The sequence below is a fragment of the Ornithodoros turicata genome, chromosome 1, assembly GCF_037126465.1.
Source record: "Ornithodoros turicata isolate Travis chromosome 1, ASM3712646v1, whole genome shotgun sequence".
Classification (NCBI taxonomy): Eukaryota; Metazoa; Arthropoda; class Arachnida; order Ixodida; family Argasidae; genus Ornithodoros; species Ornithodoros turicata.
Window position 1 is genome coordinate 5329353 of NC_088201.1, and position 19293 is coordinate 5348645.

Consider the following 19293-nt stretch of genomic DNA (forward strand, 5'->3'; position numbering starts at 1 on the left):
CATCCTTGTTACAGCTTTGCGCACATCTTTTGATGGGCATAAAAAGATTACTGGCTCTGAAAGCTCAAAGTCTTGGTGGACAGTTCTTTGTACATCAGATAACAAAATCTCAAGGACGGCAGCTCACACTGCCGGGGAGTAAACCCATACTTCTACGACTGCCCACGCTCTCATCACCCCATTTACCCTGAACACATTCATTCTTACATTTTCCTCTATGCACACTCATTCCATTCCTACACTATCTACTATCACTACTATCTCTACGGTTCGGTATCATGTTTTCAAAGTACGCGCACCTGTCTCATTTATAGGAATTTATGTGAATTGCATTCAAGGCAAACATAATTTGAATGCAGCTTTTTCTTTTAATTCGCAACTTCGGCGTGTAACGTGCCTAGCTCTCGCCAGGTGGCGTCAAATGAGAACCTACAGAGTTATTCTAGCAAACATGACACATTTTGATCGCATCGTAAAAGTAGAAGACAGGGTTTAGCCAACCCCCAAACTTTGCAGACTGGTAGCCATTTGTCTCAAGTTTTGTTGAAATTTTTTTGTGAGCGCTATGGTCCTCTAGAAGAAAAATTAAAAATCAAGCAAAATCTCACTCTGCGCATTTTCTATGGCCTATCTCACTCAAAAGCCGCTATTTTCTCCTGCGTGTGCCTCATTTTCATTTCTCCGCACACAGGTGGCACCACCGTACAGAACAAGATGATGAGTGTGTAACGTCAGAATCATGGTCAGAATAAGCGTGTCACATCGTTGTAGGCAGCGCCACCTGTGCGAGGCGATATGAATGTGAAGCAGACGCAAGGAAAAATGGCAGTGTTTGCGCGAGATAGGCCATTGAAAATGCATGGGGCGTGTTTTTGCTTGATTTTTAATTTTCTTTCTACATCACCGTGGTCCCTACAAAAAATTACAATAAAACTTGAGACAAATGGCTATCCGTCTTCAAAGTTTGGGGTAGGCTAAACCCCAACTTCCATTTTCACAATGCAAATGAAATGTGTAACAGGATCCCGAACGTCAAGTGCGGACAGCGCAGGTCCATCGAACAGGTTTGTCGTGATCGGGCAGCGATCAACGCTGTGTCCGGCAGTGCATTTGGGGTATTAGCGTGCTACGTGTAGACACTGTGCGTGGCTTGTGGCCAGTGGAGCTCCCCCGAGAGCAAAAGACGTGGTTTACGATGAGAGAGCCAACGCAGAAATGCTAGACACTTCTCGACACTTCCTTTACACTCGATCTTTTAGATGTTGTACGTGAAATCCTTGCTCCTCGTCCGCGTGAGGACGTTGTTAACCTTTCCTTAGGGTGGCAGCTACGTGGCTGACTGCATCTTGCTATGGTCAGGTGTTAAACGCATAGTTCCACTGATTGCCAAACTTGTCTTCAAACTTCCTGCTGTCGATAGTATCCAGTGCACCAGCAACCCGTTGTACGGAGCGCCTAATAATCATGCAAAAGATCATTATTCAACAAGAAGGCGAGTCTAAAACAGATAATACACAATGGCGAGGACACCAATAATCTAAAAGATTACTTTTCAAAGAAAATATTGTCCTTTGGATTGCCCCTGATATGGCCATAGTGATTAGAGGTTGAAATTTTTTTAGGGACCAAAAACGACGACTTTGTGGGCAATTGTTGAGAAAAGGTTTGCCGAAAGGAAATCTTATTGATAGTCTCTAAGAATGACCCTTAAAAGTTCACCAATAAGGTATTATTACCCAATAAAATTTCCAAGACTGTTTTCTTTAGATACATGTTGAAGCAATGCCTGCTGCTATGCTGTTTAGGAGAATGCAGGCTTATTGGTGCTATATTCTTGCGTTACTTTATTTTTCACAAATTTTGAAGTGCTAAAAATTGTGTTCTGAGTCTCCAAATTTTGCACTCTGGTGAATGTAAACAACCGCAGAAGAGTAACGCTACATATTTAACCGGCAAGCATCTCAGTCTCGGGGCTTTGGTTGCGGATATCTTTACAAACCGTTTCACATACTCTACAGATAATAAAACGAGGCCATTCTGCCTTTTTAATACACGGCACTGCCTCGAAATTGACTAGAGCGCCACCAGACAGGCTATCTATCTGTAGCATGACTTATCAAATGCTTCTGTACAAGCCTTCTTAAAAAAAGGAAAGAGACTCACTTGTTGAAGATCTTTTTCTCCAACCGTTTTCGAGGGCTTTCTGGTGCAACAGACTTCTTCTTCCGTTTCCCCTTGCTGGTTTTCCCCACTTCCAGATTAACCCCCGTTGCAGCTTCCAAGTCTCTCAACAAGCCAGGGTCTTGCCAGTCTGGTCGCGAAGCTTTCTGCCGCTTCTCGTCTACCTTGGAGGCTTCCTCGCCTTGAGGTTGTCCCATCGAATCACGAGGCACGATGGGCCCGTGGAAGGGACACTGAAACAAACTTTTCTCTTAAAGGGACTATGAAACGATTTTTTTCTTCGTTTCGTTCGAAAGCAGACATTTTTCTGAGTCTAGAACCGAAATTTTACTTTCGTCGCGCGAGCCGATTTCTCGAGAGCGAATTTAAACGGAGCGGCGAAGGGAGGACAGCTGGCGCCGCGACGAGCTGCCGAGCGGAGACACAACGGGTAACTTGACGCGACCATGGCCGGCTCAGCAACACGTCATCGTGACGTGTTGCCGAGCCGAGGAATCCCGCCAGGAGCATGCGCCGTAGGATCCCGCGTATGCGTTCATCGGGAGTGGAAATCTCCATGACAGCAGCTTTCGCGCGATCGGCAGATTTCGGCAGTGGCGGCAGCCACAGCGCGAGCTCACGGCATTACATGCCATTGTGCAACACCGGTGACGTAACGGGGAACCGAAGAGCGGTCCGTACAGTTACACCATCGGCAGGGAAATATGCGCGGGAGAGGAGGAACGCGGAAGAGACATTTCCAGCGCGCGCTCCTCACAGAGTGGAGCGATTTCGTCCGGAAAAATTTGTGGCATATTAGTTTCTCTGCGGGAAGAACAGTTTCCATCGAAAAAAAGTATGGGGGTTCGGGAAATTTGATAGTCCCTTTAAAGTAGCACAGAAGTCATTTCTAACACCCCGTTTTCTTCCTGTAAAACTGTTAAGTAGGCCAGTAAGGGTGCACCGTGCGAAGTAATTCGCACCACAGAGTCATAAATTATCGCTGAAATTGAATTTAAAGTACGCCGCAGAAAGCGACCGTGCGCAACGGCGGTGAAGAGCAGTACCAGCCCGTGATCTGCCTGGAGCCTCGCGCTGACGCTAGAAGGAGAATGCGCGTTGCTTGGTCTAGAGAAATGTAGTCTGCTATCTCCTCTGTCGTCTACTACTCGGCCATTCGGGATTCTGAAAAAGCCTTTCTCCTGGCTCGGTAATGATTCGGCCGCTCCTTCTATCCCCAATTCTCCGGGAGAACTGGCAAAACAGGTTTACAGCGGCAAAGGGACAAGGCGCTGACCCCCACTGACCGGCGAACCAGAACGAGACTCCTTATACCATCATCGGTGACGTGGCATCATACCTCCTCATCCTCGTTATAGCTGGAGTGGCGAGTTAAGGGTGAACTCGCGGAGCTACGTTTATGTGAGTTTTTTTTCTGGGAAACAAATTGCACACATCAAAACCTTTCGCGCTATTCGGTATAATGACACACACACTTTCATCAGATGTCTTAACCTGAAATTTTTTGGATGGCCCTCTGTACGGCTTGGGACAAAAGTTTACAGAACACAGGGGTGTCGCATTTCTCCAATGAAGCGACAACCTATCAGCAAACAGGAGTGGACACACATACTGTGAGATGGGTGGAATAGCCGGCCACCCGTTTCTTATTCGATGTCTTGCTGACAGCTAGCAGGAGGCCGCTCCGATGAAGAAATACGCAGATGCCGTGTTCTGTAAACTTTTGTCCCAAGCTGTACTCCTTTAAAGGCCAACTGGAGGCTTTAACCCACAATACTTACCTTATACCTGTCTCTGCGAGGACAGAGCTTGCCACTGGGCAGCGGCGCCCTGCAAGACCACTTGACAGGCACGAACTCCCCACTGAAATCTATGCGCCGCTGGCGCAGGGCTGCGCTCCATTCCTGAAAGGAACGTAGCTTGAGCTTACGGTTGTCAGGTGGCTTACAGAGGTCCTCACTTCGGGCGCAGTTTCTGGGGCGTCTCTGAGCTCAGCCGCAGACCAAAAATTATGCAAGTCCTGGCTCCTGCACAGAATAGAGCAGAGTAAGGGTACATTCCCACGCTGAAGGTCATCCGATGTTGACATTACAAGGTCGGAGGTCTGGATATTTAAGAAATCTCTTTTGGGAGGTCAACCCCAAACCGCAGGAATCATGAGGGGGAGAAGGGAAGCTGGGAGAGAGAGAAATGGATAACATTCGATTTACGTTCGTAGAACACTAGGGCTACTGAGATGTGTTCTTCCCTACCTTTGTTCACGAGCATTATGAGAGTTCTATGACGTTAACCGTAGCCACATCCATAGCCATAGCCATACCTGGTCAGACTGGGAGCTTCAATGTTCTCGTCTTCCCAGTAATAGAGGTCCAAATCATAATGTCGCCGAGGGGCTACGTCCTTCTTTGAACCTCCTGCTGTGCCGGAAGTCGTCCCAGTTGTCCCCGAAACGTCGCTGGCCCTGCTAGGACCGGCGACCGAAATGGGTTCGTTTGAACCGACACTCGCTGCATCCATGCTGCCAGAGTTCCTGTTGTAAAATGCGGAATATCGTCTCGCTATTATAACATTTACGAGGTTATCATACACCACCCACAATAACCACTACGTTACGCTATAATCGTGAGCTGCAACAAAAGACGTTTTGGGGTTAACTAAGAGAAACATCTACCAACAACCTTTTTATGTGGTTAAAGGACAACGGAAACGAAATTTGTCCATTGCAAAAAGGGGACCGAACAAGGTGTATATATTATGTAAAATTATGGTGCCACTAGTATTTTGCAAGTACGCTGTGTGGATGGCCATATTTCTGACGATTACGAGAGCGCTGGGCCGCCCACTCGACACGATCGCCCATGGAGCGCGCCAAGCATTGCGGGAAAATCTGAGGAGCGCGTGACGTCAAATATCTCTCGCGCTCCATGTGCGGCTGCCCGGCACAAACACGGCGAATTCTGAATGACGCCTGAAGATGTTTGATTCGGAGATCTCGTGGAAGTCTGAAGACAATATATCCTATGAGAGATGGGTTCGTACATGCTTCTTCGTCTCCGTTCTTTCCCCGTAGCAGGAATTAGACGTACGCCGAAGCACCAAATGAAATGAAGCGAAATGAAAGTCAGGAACTCCCAACAGGAGAGCCAACGTGCGTCACTTCCGTGGTCTGCTACGGCGGCGCGGCGACGCTCACCAGGGGCTCAGAGTGCTCCACGGCCGAATTTTGTATCACGATTGTGGCGGCGTTTCAACTAATATACGCAAATCTAAGTCGAATTCCGGATTGTTTTGGTACACATCGCAATATGAGGCAAATAGCTTTGCAGCCTATTTTCGTTTCCGTCGTCCTTTAAAAAAGAGAGACGAGCTAAATAATATTAAAGGTGTAAAACCACGCTTTTGTAAATGAATTAAAGAGGATCCAAAGCTCTTCATGATTGCCCACAAAAGGGAAAAAAGACAAAGGAGAAAAAGGACACTGGGTATACTGTAAAAGGAAAATAATAAAGATATTAAAGAAGATGTAACGTACGACGATGTCGCCAGTTTTTGGGCAAGTTTTTGTAACTGCGCCTGGCGAGATGTGGGGTCGGAGGCCTCCTCGTCTTCACCGCACAGCGACCATTCTTTAGCCACAGACTGAGCTGACGTTACTTCACACGGCAAAGGGTCCAGCCCTGAATGGATTGTCAAAGTGAATTGAGTTCTGCATAAAAAAAATGTATGGACTATCCCTGCTACAGAGGTCCGTGAGGTGTTGTTTATTAATTTTATTAATTTATTAATGTACAATTAAAATTCAATTATGAATCATTAATGCAATTAATTTAACCCTATAGCAAACCATACCACCATAGCAACGACGACGTAACAAAGACGACAAAGACAAGCCGAAAGTTTCAACCAACTTCACTAACGAACTTAAAAAGTTGTTATTGTCACTGCAATAACTATATACCGACCTGCCCAATTTCTGCTGCTACTTTCCAGAAATAAAAGGTGCAACAGAACCCCGCTGGATCCCTCCCTAATGCCACCTATTACTGTCACCTAATATTGTCACAATATGCCACCTAATACCCCTGTCACACGGGCATTTTCGATCCTGCTCGACCGAACCTGCTTGAACCCAATGCAGATCGGATGGTGCTACACGGCCGCTTGCAAGCAGGATCGAACTTTGATCCTGCTTGACTCAAGACAGTTCCCATAACAGGATTGAGAATTTCAAGAGTGCTCGACGGCCGCCATTTGCATCCTCGACCCCGGTGAACTGTCATAACTTAAGACGGACATGCGCGCGAAGCTACAAATGATGCTTACATCGGTATACGATAAATTACCACTAATATCCCTGTTATATAGGAAACGCGAAATTAATGAGTTCCGTTTATTCATTTGCACAGGTCAACCATTCAATGCGCATTGAAAGTGGCCGTGTAGCAGCGTCAAAACTCGAGCGTGCTCGGGAAGTTCAATGCAGATCGGATTCGAGAAGGATCGAAATGCCCGTGTGACAGGGGTATTATATTGTCACCTACCATATTCGGCCCTGCGGTGTTGAGGGATTACGGGCTCAAAGCCTTCCTTCTCGGGCACCTCGTCGAGGTCGTCGTCCGTAGAAGCCTCCTCTTCAATATGTAACTCGTTACACTTGTTCAGAGCAGCTTCCAAACGCCGTTTCAGATCTATGGTGGAGCGCAGCGCTTCGGAGACAGCGGGGTGGCTGATCTTGGCCAGCGACTGCAGCCACCTCTTCACTCGTGGCAGAAAAACAGATGACAGTTCACGCCTCTGGTCGGCTAACGTCTGAAGCAGGACAGCGTTGTCGCCCGACGCAAACACTCGAGGCTCGAGAGAGACCTCCAGCGAGAACGTTGGTCCCATTCCGTGAGCGTTCAAGTCATTGCCGTGGCCCGTGGCCGCCACATCTGCACAAATTTAATTATATACGTACGAGTCCTTTTTTTTTCTTCACGTTTTGGGGCAGAACTGCCCGGAAAACATGATGGTGATGAAAGTAATGGTTCTGAGGCTGAAACACGCACAACGGATGACCGCGGTATTCCAACACTTGGCCAAGCTCCACAAAAGCTCCTCGTTCACTTCTGCAGGAGATTTCACTTCTGCAGGGATTATAGAAAGAGGGCAAATAGGTTGTCACAAATAGCTGTCTTTGCTGATATTACGATTCACTTTTCCGACGGTTTAGCTAGAACTTTGAAGCTAGAAGACAAGTTGAAGGACCGTAGGGATTTCGGGTAGATATTGGGTTTTACCCAATATTCTTGAAAACTTGTTCGGGGGGGCGGGCAACTATCATAAAAAATCAGGTTTTACCCAAAAACGAAGGACCCTACGAATAGGGTATTGTAGCACATCTGAACTACAGCCAGAGAGGGGCGGTTTCAACTTTCGCTCAACTGCCACCCTTATAGATATCGAACTAGAGATTAAAAAAAATGAAACCGTGGAACTCGCGGAAGGACTCACCACTTGCGGACTCTGGCACGCTTACTCCACAGCCATCACAGGAATCGGGAGGCGGAACTATTAGCTCGAGACAGTTTTCCAGCTGAGTCAGGAGGGCTTCAACCTCGGGCGTACGTTCCGAAATGTCGCTCAGGAGTCGTTCAGCATTGTTGCGCTCGATCCTGGCCTCAGTGGGGTCCGACCCTAGAGCGACCTTCCATGTGGTCGGCAAAACATTGGTTCGTTAAAATGATGCCCCGAGGGAACCTCGAAGTCCTTCAAACGCACGCTCAATTAATACCTCCGTCACACGGCACTTTCCGTGCGGATTGAATCCGATCCGCATAGAGTTTCTCGAGAGAGAGTTTGGTCCGCGATGCTGCTACACGGTCCAACCAGATGCGTATTAAAAGGTTGGCTCGTTGACAGGCGGCGCTCACAGCCCCCGAGGCAGTACGGTGAGATTGACAAATATGTTCCTAAAAAGTCGAGAATAACCGCATCCGCAATGTGCTGTTTATTAGGCCTTTACGGAGGGCGCGGTGTCAAGACAGGTCGAGGCTAAACAAGTTGGAAAATGCAGTCGCCCGTCATACCTATAGACTAAAACCGACGCCGTGAAATTCCATGGACTTTTACAGGAATATTTGGAAATTAATGCACGTTTTTGTTTACTACTACAAATTCGCCGAGTTCGAGGATGTCATTTGCAGTCTCCAAGCCGTCTCGAGAATCTCAATCCCGTTCAACGAACAGGATCGGGATAAGCAGGATCTGAGTTCGATCCTGCTCGAACGTGTCCGTGTAGCAGCGCCGGATCCGCATCGAGCTCGACGAGCATTGGCTCGACGCGGATCGGAAGTGCCCGTATGACTGAATATGTACGCTATGTGGCTCTATAGTTGGCCAATGCGTACGCTTATTTCTGCCTCCCTCCCTTCTCCCAGCTCACTGACTTTTGCTGCATTTTGTATACCTACGAAATGCACGTGTTATCGGAAAATGTAACACTCGACAAATTTAAATATTCCGTGCCTGCTGCATTAACGACGACGGTATTCAACAGTCCACAAATGTGGGAGAGCTGTAGTGGCATATCCAGACCCTCTGTTTGAGAGGGGGGGTTCTTTGTTGAAGTGTGTAACTGAGGAGGGGAGATGAGGGGGGGGGAAACGTTACGTGTAACCTAGTGTTCCCCGCTTTCCCGTATCCGCCACCGGGGAGCCCATAGTTTGAGTCGACACATAACCCACATGCTTGCAGCGCCTGAGGAAATTAGCTGCCAGTGCTAGTACTCTGTAGCTCGGTCCAAATTGTTCCTGCCAGCATCCCACGATGTGCGCTGCTTTCCGTTTCAGTTCCTTCGCCGTGCTCTGAAATAAGAGAAACGGACTGTAGGGAAAAAAAAAGAAACTCTGTAGGGTCCCGTCTTGCTTGAGCTGCACAGGTCAGGACAAAAGTTTACGGAACACGCGAGCGGCGTACTTTTTCTTCGGTGCGACGCCCTAGCGGCTGTGCTCACTGTTTCGGAGGGATGGAAGCGTTCGCTGTTAGCGACGCAAAGCGGTAGTTCCGGTGTCGCTCGGGCGTGCCTGAAAAGTTTAAGCTACCCCTCTGTGTCGCTAACAGCGCACCCTTCCACCCCTCCGTAACAGTGAACTCACCCCCCTTCCGCCAGCCGCTAGGGCGTCGCACCGAAGAAAAAGTACGCCGCTCGCGTGTTCCGTAAACTTTTGTCCCAACCTGTACACAGATAGTACAGGGTGTGTGCAGAAAAACATGACCCGCATTTAGGCACATAGCTTGTTGCCTACCTAACTAACGAACTTCCGGTGGCGCATTTATGCGTGCGAAATCTGTAGAAAAATTGTGGAAGCCATACCCAGCTTAAAAAATAAACGGAACAACGAAAACGTCAGCTTCCGTGCATCAGATTAGGGCAACATGGTGGACAACAGGGTGTATGTGAAAGGGCAACATGGTGCACGTAGGAGAGTTGTGTGCAAGTACCGCTAGGGGAGCTGTCGGTGCATAAATCGAAACGATGTCCCACATGGATGCTCATCGGCAATACCCCTAGCGGTGCCTGCACATAACTCTCATGAGGCGGAAATGCACTACAATGCACTGTCATGACCGCCCTATTCTAATGCATGGAAGCCCATGTTTTCGCGCTCTGTTTATTTTTTTACACTGAGTATGGCTTCCAGGATTTTTTTGTAGCTTTCGCACGCATAAATACGCCGTCGTGCGCCACCGGAAGTTCCTCCGCTAAGTAGACAATGAGTTACAGGTAAAAATGCGGGTCATGTTTTTCTGCACACACCCTGTATGTGCTTAGCAAGTAATACGTAGTTCACATCCGCGAGGTTTGGACCGATCATATATTTACGTACAATTTTATCGTAACAGATGAAGTTGAACGCACAACAAAAAAAAATATTACCACAGGAGCAGGCAGTGGAAGATCAGGGTTAGTCTCCAGAACCAACTCCAAGAAACTTTGGAGGTCACCCAGGATTAAAGTGCGAAAAATGTGTGACCGACGAAACAGCTCGTCGACTACGAGCAGAGCACAGTAGCGCACGTTGGCGTCATCCTTTTGCAGCTCGAGACGGAGGAGGTAGTGGGCGTGTTTCAGCAGATCATCCGATGTTCTGCACGTCAAAGACATCGGCAATCATAAATAGCTAGATATAGCTCGATCTTTTTTAATGTGTTATCGTTGTTTTTGACTACTCAACCTGCATAGCGCCTTGAGCTTCTTCATGATTTCGGGATCGACAGCTTGCTTTCCGGAACGCGTTAGGGCCTCGACGAGTTTTGTAGTTTCTGCTTGCTGGCCTCCCAGATCAGCAGACATCTTTTCCCCAAGAGAAGCTTACATTCACTGCAAAAGTTCGCAGAAATGTGCAATTAACGCGAACTTGCTCCAAAATCATCACACTGCATCGCGGAAAAATAAAGAAATATGTGGGCATTGTCTGCAGCGGACATGCATCCATTAATTTAAAAGAATAGGTGCCTGAACGGCTCAAAGTATTTACGGAAGTAGTTACAGTATTTAAATACTGTATTTACATTTTGTATTTAATTACTTTCATCATAAAGTATTTACAGGCAGTATTTAAACACATGAAAACATGTAGTATTTTGTATTTATATTTAAATACCCGAAAAGTGTATTTACGCCCATCCCTGCGCGGAACCAAGAGAATGTTGCAAAAAATGAAGAGGAAGGAGAATAAAAGGAAAAGGGTTTGCTGGGCAATGAAGGTCAGCAGCGCTGTCTGCAAGGAAGATAGCTGTCCGGGTCTCCAACTTTGACGCGTTGTAGTTTTCGTTGTGCTAGGAAAAACAACCCTTCATTTCTCGTTTACACATTTACGGGGTTTTTGAGATACAAGCGCCCAAATATCGCCTTTTTTTCTGGAGCGACCCCTATTTGACGGCCCCGTACGGAAGAGCAGCTTTGTTCATAGCTGCATATTTGGTACCAAATTATAGACCAAGCTTTGCTCTAGGCAGTGGTATGCGGCATATCTCCCCAACTGGTATAGGATGGGCACAACGCAGCAAGGAAGGTGAGCAAATTCTGCCTCAAATAGAAAGTCTGGCCATTCTTGACTAAAAATCTAAAAAATATTTTCTTGTTTTGTTTACGCCTTCCGAGAGGAAGCACACCTGTCGTAATTGACAAAAATTTCAATGCTTTGCACGCTTCCTTTGGAGAGTTATAAGATCCCAAAAACGCTTCATCTGAAAACACTTTTGCACAGTCATTTTCTTTCCGAATTTTTTAATCGCGAGTGCAAACACTTCGAGCCAAAATATTTGTCATTTCGTTCCTGCCAGACACTGGGCTACAATATATATTTTTTCAGAAAAAAAAATCGGCAGTGGTCACCGGACCGCCTTGCCCGAGTTGAAATAGAATCCCCCCCTTTCCTTTGCGTACCGTAAATTTTTATTGCAAAGCACGCGTGCCTCACATTTATGTGCACAATGGGAAAAGCTTTGTCCTGAAAATGAATAATATATTCACATATGCATCCCCTAAAATATACTAGACATGAGACAGTACACATGAGTTGCACAAAGAACTACATAATCTTTGTATGTTCACATATCTGTAGACAGTATATTGTCTTTCTGCGATACCTAACAGATGCATGTATATACCTAAAAATATTGAAACAAAATTACATCTCTCAGCTCATGCCACCCTCTTCCTCCTTTCTGGCTCGACTCTTTGCGCTAGCTTCGCTGATCCATTGTTTCATTCCTCGAGATGCAAATCCCCATAGCCTGAAATATGCATTCGAGGCAAATCCCATTAGCCATGTGGCTGCTGTTCGTGACGGGTTTCCATAGGTGTCGGTGGTACTCCTGCTATCACCGAGGCCCAAACGCTGCATGGATTTGTCGCAGCTCAATTCATTTTCCTCCCGTTTATATGAGCAGCTAGCTCCGGAAGCGCAGCTGCTTGTTTCGGCGAGGATTTTCCGGACTGAAGCAGGAGCTCCAGACACATTTGACTGGCCATGTTTCCGTGAAGCAACCTGACTTCTCGAAGACCATGTGGGGAGGCTAGGCTGAGAAGGGCCACTCCAGTAGGAACAAAATTCTGGTTTCTTAGTTCGGCAGTTCACTGAGTCATGTTTCTTAACCCGGGGTGTGATTTTTTTCCGGCAGGCGCTAAGAGGCAGGACATCCGGGAAACACTTGCAGGAGGTTGTAGACACCTTGAATGGTGGACGCTTATTCTTGGCCTCAATCGTCCTGCGGAGGCTCTTCTCCTCCTTCCATTTTTGTAACAACTCGCGCTTCGACATCTTTAGGAACGCAGTTTTAGACGGAGGGTTCCATCTGACGTACTTGACTGCAACGTAGAAATATGGGCTTGTTGGTAAATGATGCCACTGCAACGCGCCGAAAAACAAAGACACAGCTGAAGTTAGTTAGCGCCTAGTGTTCTGTCTAACTTCAGCAGTGTCTTTTGTTTTTCGGCGCGTTGCAGTGGTACTTGACTGCAGTTCATCCTTTACATAGCTAGCAACGCAAACCAAGACCCTAAATCGATAACGTTATCGATAAAAACGTTATTGCGAAGTTGGGAGGGAAGCACTAACGTCAATTTTTCGAACCAATACGATGAGATACGTACGATCGACGAACGAAGACAGTTGGCACGTGAAGAAGCGTTCGCTCGAACAGTGCCTCCTTTATTACTCAATGCCTGTCCATTTGCAGATGCGCGATGCGCCGAGTCGCTTCCCTTTCCCGCGGAGGGCACGTAGAGGGCGCCACTTCCCTATACGCCTTGTCGTCTGCTATGCGCTCTTGTCTGATTTCGATGAGCGCGGTTTCGAACGTTTCGAAAAATGCGGTACTGCGTACCGCCTTCTGCCATTTTTTTTTTTTTTTTTACTTCTGGGACCAAGAAAAAGGAGCAACGGGTATCGCTTCACGAGGTGCCTGCGGATTTCGCGTTACGAAAGAAGTGGTAGAAAGTGATAGCGAGGAAAGATTGGGAGCCGAAAACTACTTCCAACTATTCCGTTGTGTGCAGCAAGCACTTGCTTGCGAGTGATTACAAAGAAAATATCAAAACACGAACATGTGCGGCAGGTGAATTCAGCGCCCGTCAGACCTGGGTGTAGGGTAGTGGCGCCGTCAAACGAGAGAACGTGAACTAATACGCATGCGCAGTACGGCACCTCTGACCACTGATCTCGATTGTAAAAGGCTGGATCGCGGATAGGGAGCGCGAGCGTGAAGAAACCGGCCGCCATCTTACGGTGCCCACAACAGTCGCCGCAGCGATCATGGCAACTTCTTGCAATTACGGTCGTACCAACCGTACTGGCAAGGTTACAGGGCCTAAATTTATACAGGTGAGTCACTCTTCATCGAGGAATAAATAGGCGTCCATTCTGTACATTTATTTGACCATTATGAAGTGTTTTTTTGCCCAAAACGAGCACTGGATGCAGGTTGCTTGATCGCTCTTCCGACGTTCAATCGAGCACACTTGCATTTTACCCGGCGGCAAATACAGTTTGAGTGCATAATATGCTTGAAAGAACATGTTACACTACACAGGTAGTGTTGTCATCAATATATGTGCGAACACTCAAGCGCTTTTTTGCATGCATTGCTAGCATGGTACACGGTGTTCTCTGCGGAAGAAAGTGCCACATTCATTTCTTTGAATTACCTTCGCGCACAAGTTCGGTATTACGTCATAATAAGACCACGATTGTCACATTTTTTCATGTATTGGTATTGTTTTGTGCCTTGGTTTGATTTGTGACAAAGAATCCTACGTAACGGTGGTGTGGCGCGACTTGAATAACGCCTTTGTGTCTGAGCTGTATCGTCAGCTTGTTACGATAGTAATAATTTGTAGCGTGTCGTGCTATTTGTAGCAGTTTTAAGGCAAAAGTGGTCTCTCAATACAGGTTTCGTCATGAGGGCTGCCCAGTGAATAATCTGTGCAGTGTGATACGGCTGGGTGTACAGGTAAGTATCACGTTCCTCATCCACTGGTTTCTACTTTACAGGAAGGAACAACCTCAGTGCACGCACTGTGGTTAGCCTCTCTCAGTTTTGCATATTTTCTTACATGTTCACATCAGAAACACACCTTACAAGTTAGGCTCGTTCACCCAGCAATATAATAATTAGAGATTATAATTCTTTTTAGAAGAGTTCCCCATATTCTTTTTAGAATAGTTTTTAATCTTTTTAATTATTAGAAGATACAGGGATTGTAAACCATGTTTTAAACTGATGTTTTAACATTTGTCCAATGCATTTATTAAACGACATATTCATTTTTAACTGGTTGCACCCAAACCAATGTTCTGATGTATTATTTCCTTTGTTGTCGATGCACCATAAAAATTGGAATAATCATCATCAATGCAGGTTACTTCACAGCTGCCTCGACATACTCAAGAAATGGGTGCAGAACCTGCGTAATGCCCACAAACTTTGATTACCGCAGCACCTCCAGAAAGTATGTGTCACATGGGATTTTTAAATGTATTCACAGTATATAATACCTTGTATTAACTGTTGTAGATCTAAGCCGTCTCTACAGTACACTCTCAGAAATTAAAACCGTGAGAACCGTGATAATTGTTTCAGTTAATAGGCATGCACATATATGCTATAAGAAGAAAATTATTTCTTGAGAATGCACTTCTCTGGCTACTGGTGTTGTTTACATCTACTGTTGATCACATTCATTTATCACATATTATATTCTTATATATATTATTATATTAACACATATTTGATCACATTAAATTCAAAATTCATCATATATAAGAAAATACCAGGAGGGAAGTTGCTATTCATTGCTCATTCTAACCTAAAATTGAGTGCTACAAATTTAGAGAGAGTACCTGTCCATTGTCATTCCTAAAATATATATTGTCATTGTAGCAAGGTCATAAAACAATAAATGTAGTCTTTTGTGACCTCCCTGCACGTTCATTGTATCCTGAAACGCATAAGTGCAAGAAATAACTTGAATAAACTTGATGTTGTATAAACTTGATATAAAATGTTGAATAATATAATGTATGATATAAAATGTTGAATAAACATGAACTTGTATATTCTCTTTACTCACCATCAGTGACCTTCTTTACAAAAGCATATCGTGTTAGATATTTTTTGTTTACGTTTCACAGATGGGGTACACGAGGGCCAAAATGACAAAATCACAACTGTTTCAAGCTCCAAATCGTCCTGCTGCAATTATCCTGTTGCAGATCATATGTGTGTAGTGCAAGAAGGCCCTTGCACATCAAAATGTAAGATCGGAGTCACAGTTAATGCAAAGTGGTTCCTATGAGAGACTTCGATGCTGAACAAAATTGTGCAAACTGCGGAAGGTGCCATAGCAGATATTCAGAAAGCGTGTCTGGTCTCACAACGGTGCTACGACGCTCTCTTTTAGATGACGATGATACTCATTGGAGTTTCAGATGTGCAGCTGCATTTTTTCGAACGTGCTCCACATAACAAGCATGACAAAGTCAGCACTGGATAGCAGGCCCCCGTTCCTAAGCAGCTTTGCTCACGCTGCAGTTGTATTCAGCAAAAGCATGTGAGTACTCGAGAAGGACATTCAGTTTGGCACAACTGCGCCTGCAAATAATCAGAACAAACGAAGGAAGAAACAAACATACAAGGGCTGTACTTCGAAAAGAGGTAAATCTTGTGTCTCAAGGAGGTGTTACCACTTTTAAGTAACTTAATTGATTAAGCTTACATCACTACCTGATTAACTGTCCTAACGAGCGTGTTCCAATTGCGTAGAAGCAATTAAATCACGCTCACAACGTATTTGGGCTGCTTCGGTGTGTCCATATTTGCGAGGCAAAGCACCGCAGTCGTCCACTAAGAGACACTTTCTGCGGCGGTGCTTGATATAAATCATACGAAACCGATACACGGCTAAAACAACGGCTGTGATTCTACAGAACGATCTCTTTCTGCCATGCGAGTATATCCTTTCCCGGACCGTTCTTTATGGAACAATTTTTGTCCAGAACGCAGCACGGGATATTACACACATGGTGGTTGTTAACCTCACATCGTTTCTTGTTGAAATATTGGCTGGGAAACGTACTGTAGTACAATCCCCAGCGCTGCACTGCTGTGACGGTCTAGTTTCGGAATGCAAAACATAACGTAATTAAGAATCGAACGGCAGGACACCTGTGAAACACTGTTAGGATACATCAGTATACTGGCACCTTACAAAATTGTGTGATGACAAGCAACGATCAACGCCTGCAGCGCTATAAATACTCACAATCTCCGTTGCCTCCCATTGTTTTCTATGGGCGCACACTGCGCTTTAGGGCCTCCCAACATGGCGGCCCGAATGCACGCCTCTCCCCCGCGAGCCCCTCTCCCATGCGCCATCCAGCCTTTATAGATAGAGATCAGTGCCTCTGACCAAATGGAGAGGCATTGAGCAATAGTATAGTATGGCGGTATGCGGTATAGTAATAGAGGCGCTGGCTTGAAACGGTAAAGTAGGAGAATATTAATAAGGGAAAAACTTTAGGATCGATACCACGGCTTCTAGAGAGGAAAAATGCAACAAAACCACAAAAACACCATGCGTGGAGGCTGATGGTACAATCCTTATATTTTTCAAGGCAAAATTACTTTTAAAAAAAGGATTTCTAAAATTTGTTCTACGAAATTAACAACACTAATAATCCAGGCATCTATTTCTCACCCATTCCTCACTACTTCAGCGCCACTATCGGAGGAAAAAGGAAAAGTATACAAATTTTCGAGTTTTTATCTAAAAGCTTCGTATTTTTGAGACGCATTTTACATCGTAACCACTAAATAAACATATATTACACAAAACAACAGCAATATTTCAAAGAAAATCACACTTTTATAACATTTCTAACCATAGCGACAGTAAAGCAGACGACACATCTCGAGAAGCTCCGCAAATTTCCGTCATGAACCTCTTCACTCTCGGACGAATACTTACGGACACTGAAAAACAGTGACATGGATTCAGGACAAAGAATTGGTCCCTACCACCATGATGTGCCCCCGTTGTGGCCACCAACTAGTGTCAAAGCCGTGCTAGCGCACTTCCGGTCGCTTTCGGTGCCGCCGCAACCACGCGGAATTTTGCCAGCCCACCACTATCGGGACCTGGTTTGAGAACATTCGATTGGCGCCGGAGCAAGTACGGATACTCACCTACTGCTTCGCAACAAAAATGACCTTCCGGCAAGCAGTAAAAGCATCATCCCTGGACAGTACCATGTCCGAGGCGACAGTCACGGACTGGTATTCGTACTGTAGAGAAGTGTACTGTACTGACTCCCTTTCAGACGTGCACATGGGAAAAATCGGCGGCACAAACCACGTCGTAGAAATCGACGAATGCAAAATAGGCCGACGCAAATACCAACGGTCGTGTTGTGGAGGGGACCTGGATCCTGGGCCTTATCGATGTGGACACATGCAAAGGAGCTCCGACTTCCCATTTGTCCTGACAACAAAGGGGACAAAAACACGCTCCTTGCCCTCATCGATGCCAATGTGGAAAAGGGGACCACAATATACACTGACCGCTGGAAGGGCTACTCCTGGACTATCCGCTGAAGGCTTCCAGCACACGACTGTCAACCATCAGTACCAGTTTGTGGACCTGACACCGGTGTGACCACAAACCACATCGAATCACAATGGAGGCCACTTCGACACAGGCTTGCCAGAGGAGGAGTGACCAGCGACACGATATGGCACACCACTTCACCGAATACCTCTGGAGGTTGGACTGTACAAAGACCCTTTCGACTGAGCGACATTTTAGCGCCTGTACGCACCTGGACATCACACTGAAGCCTAGAAGCGATACTGTACATATTGTAAATATTTGTATATATTTGACGGACTCCTTTCGAGTGACCGTGGGTACTCTACCCTGCACTGCAGTGCACTGATGAGCCCCAATTAGGGCGAAACGGTCACCCTAAAGCCACTCTTTCAACGTGTGAGATACATAAAAACCTAACCCAACCGTGGTCAGTCTTGACTTGAGCACATTCTTCGCAAACTGACTGACTCTCCAACGTGTGAAAAATGCAATAACCTAACCTAACCTCAGTTACAACGGATGCTCAGTCTACACGGGCCCTCTCGACGCATGGAATAAGTGTTCACCAGACCCAACCTAACCCAGTCACGACGGATGCACAGTCTACATGGGCTCTGTCCACACATGAAATATACACTCAGCTGACCTGACCTGACCTCAGTCACACCCATTTCCTCTGATTCATTAGTGCCTCTGCTAATCACTTTCAATATTAAATTTCAATATTATATTCAATACATTTCAATATTAAATGCTGTATTCCAGACATCTACAAACAAAAGAAAAGTCAATTCTTCAGGATTGAGTAGAGTGCACCTAGTCTCTTTTGATGCAGGGCGGACTTCAGAATGAAGTCACAGATGCGCGGTGATTTTCAATTTAACATTGGCTGTGGGACAATCTTCCAAAGTCCTCGATCTTTTTGTCAAATTTTGACTTTGCCCATTCGACGAGGCGGCGTGCGGCGCTGCGCTCGCGGTGGACCATGGCGGTGGAGCTCACTTTTTGCACTCCGTTAGCGGAGACCCACGTGACTCGGGCCACGTGAACTTGTGAGCTGTCGCAGCCATAGAAATCATCATGAAGCGCATTCTTTTCACTTCCACTGGACTGCACTACCTTGGACTCTACGCAAGACGAGATTTCGGGAGCTGCACTTTTCAGCTGAAAGGAACTTTATTAGTAATGCCTTTCTTTTCAACAGGAAAGTGCAGCATGCAAATAACCCAGTTCAGATCTGGTGCAGGAGGTGCAAGCAAAAAGAATGCACCTATGATTTCTATGGTCGCAGCCACACCCACACGCTGGCGGATGGCCGTGTGCGCCGATGTTGAAACACGGATTTCTTTCCTTTTTTTTTTTTCACTTTCGCTCTTTGCATTTCTTCTGCCATGCGATGGTATTGACATAATCTATGCAAAAGCGATGTTCCTTGATTCCAAGAATCGCGTACTAGTTGTACTTGTCCGGCTGATCTA

General features: G+C 46.0%; 1 protein-coding gene and 2 long non-coding RNA genes across 3 annotated transcripts; 1 reads left to right on the forward strand and 2 right to left on the reverse strand.

Moving 5' to 3' along the window:
- Nucleotides 1–998: 998 nt before the first annotated feature.
- On the reverse strand, nt 999–12977 carry LOC135377367 (UV-stimulated scaffold protein A-like). The gene is made up of 12 exons (XM_064609727.1): nt 12821–12977; nt 10398–10543; nt 10100–10310; nt 8907–9026; nt 7675–7867; nt 6723–7112; nt 5714–5858; nt 4502–4711; nt 4142–4208; nt 3963–4085; nt 2164–2414; nt 999–1455 (listed from the first exon to the last, which is right to left on the reverse strand). Exons 2-12 carry the CDS (start codon nt 10514–10516, stop codon nt 1356–1358), a joined length of 1929 nt encoding a protein of 642 aa, XP_064465797.1. The 5' UTR covers nt 10517–10543; nt 12821–12977; the 3' UTR covers nt 999–1355.
- A 447-nt stretch (nt 12978–13424) lies between these two features.
- LOC135396812 (uncharacterized) lies at nt 13425–15062 on the forward strand. Its single transcript, XR_010423531.1, has 3 exons — nt 13425–13550; nt 14118–14178; nt 14587–15062. It is a non-coding gene; the product is annotated as an uncharacterized LOC135396812 (long non-coding RNA).
- Nucleotides 15063–15272: 210 nt separating this feature from the next.
- LOC135396818 (uncharacterized) lies at nt 15273–16706 on the reverse strand. The gene is made up of 2 exons (XR_010423532.1): nt 16490–16706; nt 15273–15819 (listed from the first exon to the last, which is right to left on the reverse strand). It is a non-coding gene; the product is annotated as an uncharacterized LOC135396818 (long non-coding RNA).
- Nucleotides 16707–19293: the final 2587 nt, after the last annotated feature.

Excerpts from the sequence above, each read along its gene's own strand:
- LOC135377367 (XM_064609727.1), bottom strand. The coding sequence starts at position 10,516 with ATGTCTGCTGATCTGGGAGGCCAGCAAGCAGAAACTACAAAACTCGTC. Across the intron at positions 7,868-8,906 it reads TCCTCAGGCGCTGCAAGCAT|GTCGCTCTAGGGTCGGACCC; the intron begins GTGGGTTATGTG and ends ACCACATGGAAG. Across the intron at positions 1,456-2,163 it reads GAGAAAAAGATCTTCAACAA|GCGCTCCGTACAACGGGTTG; the intron begins GTGAGTCTCTTT and ends CATGATTATTAG.